Below are 4557 nucleotides of genomic sequence, written 5' to 3'. Positions count from 1 at the left end.
ATAATTGTGATATCTTATACTGAATAGTGAGTATAAGCAGTATATGGTAATCCACATTTTTTAGGAGGAATAACTTCTTATTCTTGCTCTTTACAATAATTCCACATTGCTTAGATGAAAAGTTGTCTCTATGTCATTTTTCTTTCGGCTTGGTTGTTAGATGCTTTTGTTACGTTCTTGATGTGGTCTATATAGTAGTATGTATCATTATTCTATTTTCATATTCTAAACTTTAATGTATTATTATACACGTGAATTTGCTAACAAACAACAATATTTTTTTCTTTTGGGAATACAAGATTGTTTTGATCAAATACATTGAATTAAAATTAAGAAGTAAAACTGATCCAATAAAAGAAATTACAAAAACACAAAGACTTGATGTAGTAAAGTAGAACTAGTTTATTGAAATGATGAAACATCTCCTCCTGTTGGATCCCTGGTAATTAAGAAACATCAATTAGTATTAGGTTGATAGAAACATCAATAATACTTGTAATTAGAAATTAAATGGAAAGAGAGGACTAAAATAATGCTCTTTTATAGATCAAGTGTGAGAGCTAGGCGCCTTGGGGAGGGTTATGGAGGGAGAAATGACCAACCAAAGGACGACACTAATAGATGACATTTTTAACATATAATTAAATGCATGGATGCCAAAAAAAAAAAAAACAGGGGACTAAAATAATTTTGCATAATAGAGGAACCATTAAACATACTATATACCACTTGAAGCGACTTACTAAAGCTAAATTCAACATGAGAATATTAAAAACTAATATTTCCTATATAATCTTGATGAGATTTTTAAAAAAATTCAAGGGATGCAAGTTGGAGACTTTAAGTATAAAGACATGCTAACGATTATATATTCATATTATAATATATTGACATAGCATATATATATATATATATATATTCCTACTATATGTGGTGAAGGATTTCACTAATTTATGAATATGTATATAAAGTACAAGGAGAAGACTTTTACCTTAAAATTTAACCTTATAAAGTGAGCATACATAGAGCTGCTGCCACCATCGTTCAAGCATTGGGAGTAAGAAGTTTCATTATATACTGTATATTTAGCATTGATTAAGTGCTAATATAAAACACACCCACCAAAATCCTACAATGAATCCAAGAGTTGCAGCAACATAAAATCCTTTAGTTATAAATCCATCATCATCATTTGCCTGAACATTATCATTCTTGTGGCCCTGAGTGTTAGTGGAAATTGGATGAAGATCTTCTAGACACTTGTTTGGAAGTGGAGAGCCACATAGTTTAGGATTTCCCATAAATGCAAAAGCATCGAGGCTCTGTATTTGAGTTCCTGTTGGGATTTTGCCGGATAAGTTGTTGGCGGACAAGTCCAACTGGCTGAGGAAACTTAAGTTGGAAATGCTCATTGGGATTTCACCATAAAGTTGGTTTCTAGATAAATCAAGAGACTCCAAATTTATCAACAAACCGATCTTCAGAGGGATTAATCCAGATAAATTGTTTCTGGATAAATTCAAGGCAATTAATTCTGTAAGGTTAGTAATACCTTCTGGAATCTCTCCATGTAATTTGTTATTTGAAAAATCAATCATCTTCACAAGTCCCAAGAAATCTTTGAACACAAACTCTCTTCCTTTCCATACCAAGGATGCAGAGTCTGTATAAGATCCAATTGAATTGCTTGCATAAATGGCACTTGAAATTGTATCCATTGTATGAGACATTGCAGTCAAATTGTAGATACATTCTGGAATAGTTCCATTAATCTTGTTCAAAGAAAGGTCCAAGATCTGAATATGTTGTAGACGACATAGGTTCAAAGGCAAACTTCCAAAAAGCTGATTCGATCGTAGGTTAAGAATAACCAAATTTGGAAAACTATCACCAATCCATGGAGGTACCATTCCGGACAAGTTATTTGCTCCCAAGTCCATGGTTATTAACTTGCTACATTTTTGAAGGGATGTTGGAATCTTTCCCACAAATCCATTGTTGCTTAAATGCAAAAGTTGAACCAAGACTAAGGAGCCCATTGAGTCTGGTATTTTTCCATAGAAATTGTTATTGGCCAAATTAAGAACAACCAAGTCAGGAATATATGTCCAGCAATCTGGAAGCTCTCCAGACAGTGTATTGTTTGAGAGGATTAAAAACTCCAATAACGTTGGAGTATTGAGTTCACATAGGAAGGAAATGGGCCCAGAAAACCTATTATTCGATAGGTCTAGTGATAACACATTTGATGGAAAATGTGGTATTGAACCATTGAAACGATTGGTGCTTAAATCTATAATAGCAAACTCATCAAGTCTGGATGATGACAAGTCTGGCAAGTTCCCATGTAACTGATTGTTATACATATTTAAATGGTATAACCTGGGAGGGAAGTCCCAAAACCAAGTAGGGATAATGTCAGAAATCCCAGCATTAGAAATATCAAGTATACGATAATTCTTTTGACTTTGAAGCCACTTCGGGAAAGCCGATCCTAATCTGCAATGGCTTAAAAAAATACAATCCAATTGGAATGGAGGGACCCAGTCGTAGTTGAAGCTCAAAATCAAGGGGTTGAAACCTAAATATAACTCTTTCAGTTTGGAGAGATTTGAAAAATGGGCTTCAGTGATCACCCCTACAAGGGAATTCTCATAAACATCCAAAATATGAAGATTGGATAGGTTTCCAATACTCTGCGGCAATGGTCCCGTGAATTTATTGTTGCTTATTTGAAAATTCTGCAAAGAGTCCACTAAGCAACCTGATGCATTACTCATAAATTCGTAAAGATTTCCATGAAGATTGTTATCCTGAAGATACAATGAATCTAAGGAGCATAAATTCCAAAAAGATTTTGGAATGCCACCAACAAGCTTATTTCCGTTGAGATCTAGTTTTCGAAGAGAACTCATGCTACCAAAAGCATATGGAATGGAGCATTGTAACTCGTTAGCTCCAAGGTCCAGATCAACAGCGCTTGTAGTGAAGTTGAGCAACCAATGAAATATGGAGCAGTTGAGATGATTGTTAAAGAGATCTAGAAATAGAAGTTGTGATGAGAAATTAGCATTGATGGAAAGCAATTGAGGAGTCATTGTGGAGAGACTACAATAACTTAGACTCAAGTGTATCAAAGAAGGGAGCATCATAACCTTATTGGGCCAATTGACTACTTGGCTCAGGTTAACACTGCTTATGTCCAAGTGTATTAAGGATGAAAGATGAATTAACCAATCAAGATTATGTGTCTCCGTCAAATCATAATTCCAACTGAGATCAAGAGAAATCAATCTCGAGAGATTTCCTAATTGTAATGGAATGGTTCCGGCTATATTGGTGTTTGAAAGATTGAGATATTGTAATCTAGTGAGTGAGCCAACAAAAGTTGGGAAGGATTTTCCGGAAAAGTTATTGAAACTTAAGTCCATGTAAGTCAAATATTGCAATCCAAGTAATGAAGAGCTTATCTCACCTCCTAGATATTTAGTTGCAGTTTTAACATACCGCAAATTTGCCCGGAGATCAAGCGTAACAACATGACCTGTTTTGTTGCTGCAACTAATTCCTTTCCACTTGCAACAATCTTCAGTACCATTGTCCCAAGAAGACAGCCAATGGGAAGGATCAACAAGGTGTTGCTTGAATTGGAGAAGTGTTTGTCGTTCTTCCTGTATGCATCTGAGTTTAGAATCCGTAAGCAAATTGGAATTAAATCCAAGTTTTGTTGCATTGCATGATAAGAGGCCAAGTAGTAGAAGCAGAAATTGGAGATAACAACCTCTCATTGTTTTACTCTCTATTTAGAATACTGATAAGAGATATTATATCTTAATGCAACTTATATGGGTTTTGATATTCCAAAGAGAACTATTGGATTTATTTTTATACTAGTTTTTCGTATGAACTTAGATTTATTTTGAAACCCGCGTAAGGCCCGCAAACCGCGTGGGGCCAGTAGTTGATAATTTCAATCTTCAATTCCTAGCTAGGACCTACATGAGTACGTACATGACTAACAAACCACTAAATTTGTCAGTTATTTGAAATAAATAGTCTTCATACAGTCATACTGATGTCATGAAAGTTAATTACTCTTATATCCAAATCCTTACTACTCGTTTTCCTGCATGCTATATGTCCAATTACGTACCTTGGTTTTAGTCATTTAGATTGACAAAATTGATATTATCTTTTTAATTTAACTTTTTAAAGAATATTATCTTTTAAATTTCTATAAATTTTGTTTAATTTTTAATTTGAGAAATAATTAAGAATAATTTATTAAAAACTTTGTAAAAAAGGGCTTTTCTATACTTGATGATCAGGGTTCTTAGAGTATTTTGGGTGATTTTTTGGTGAGTAATAAAGGGATCTACGAGTGATTAATTAATGAGGAGGACGTTCAACATTAAGTAGAATCCATATAAAAATATTAAATTAAGAATCCCTATAAAATAATTTAGAAATAAAAATTCCTTAATAATGAAAAATATAAGTATGAACATATAAATAAAAACTAAAAACAAAAACTCTCAAACTTACAATATCTTGACA

The 4557-nt window shown here is 33.4% G+C and overlaps 1 protein-coding gene across 2 annotated transcripts; it reads right to left on the bottom strand.

Moving 5' to 3' along the window:
* Positions 1-256: 256 nt before the first annotated feature.
* Positions 257-3871, bottom strand: LOC122311624 (receptor-like protein EIX2). 2 transcript variants are annotated; one of them, XM_043126236.1, is made up of 2 exons: positions 992-3871; positions 257-439 (listed from the first exon to the last, which is right to left on the bottom strand). In XM_043126236.1, exon 1 carries the CDS (start codon positions 3786-3788, stop codon positions 1086-1088), a length of 2703 nt encoding a protein of 900 aa, XP_042982170.1. In that variant the 5' UTR covers positions 3789-3871; the 3' UTR covers positions 257-439; positions 992-1085. The 2 variants fall into 2 exon arrangements, with proteins under 2 accessions (XP_042982170.1, XP_042982171.1); XM_043126237.1 differs by lacking the exon at positions 257-439 and having other exon boundaries at positions 1312-1454; positions 1553-3871.
* Between the last annotated feature and the right edge of the window lie 686 nt (positions 3872-4557).

This window comes from Carya illinoinensis, chromosome 5, assembly GCF_018687715.1.
Source record: "Carya illinoinensis cultivar Pawnee chromosome 5, C.illinoinensisPawnee_v1, whole genome shotgun sequence".
Classification (NCBI taxonomy): Eukaryota; Viridiplantae; Streptophyta; class Magnoliopsida; order Fagales; family Juglandaceae; genus Carya; species Carya illinoinensis.
The sequence above is the reverse complement of the archived record's forward strand: the minus strand, read 5'-3'. Positions and strand labels throughout refer to the sequence as shown.

Bases quoted from the DNA above. Each gene is read 5' to 3' on its own strand.
- LOC122311624 (XM_043126236.1), bottom strand. From the start codon at position 3,788: ATGAGAGGTTGTTATCTCCAATTTCTGCTTCTACTACTTGGCCTCTTA.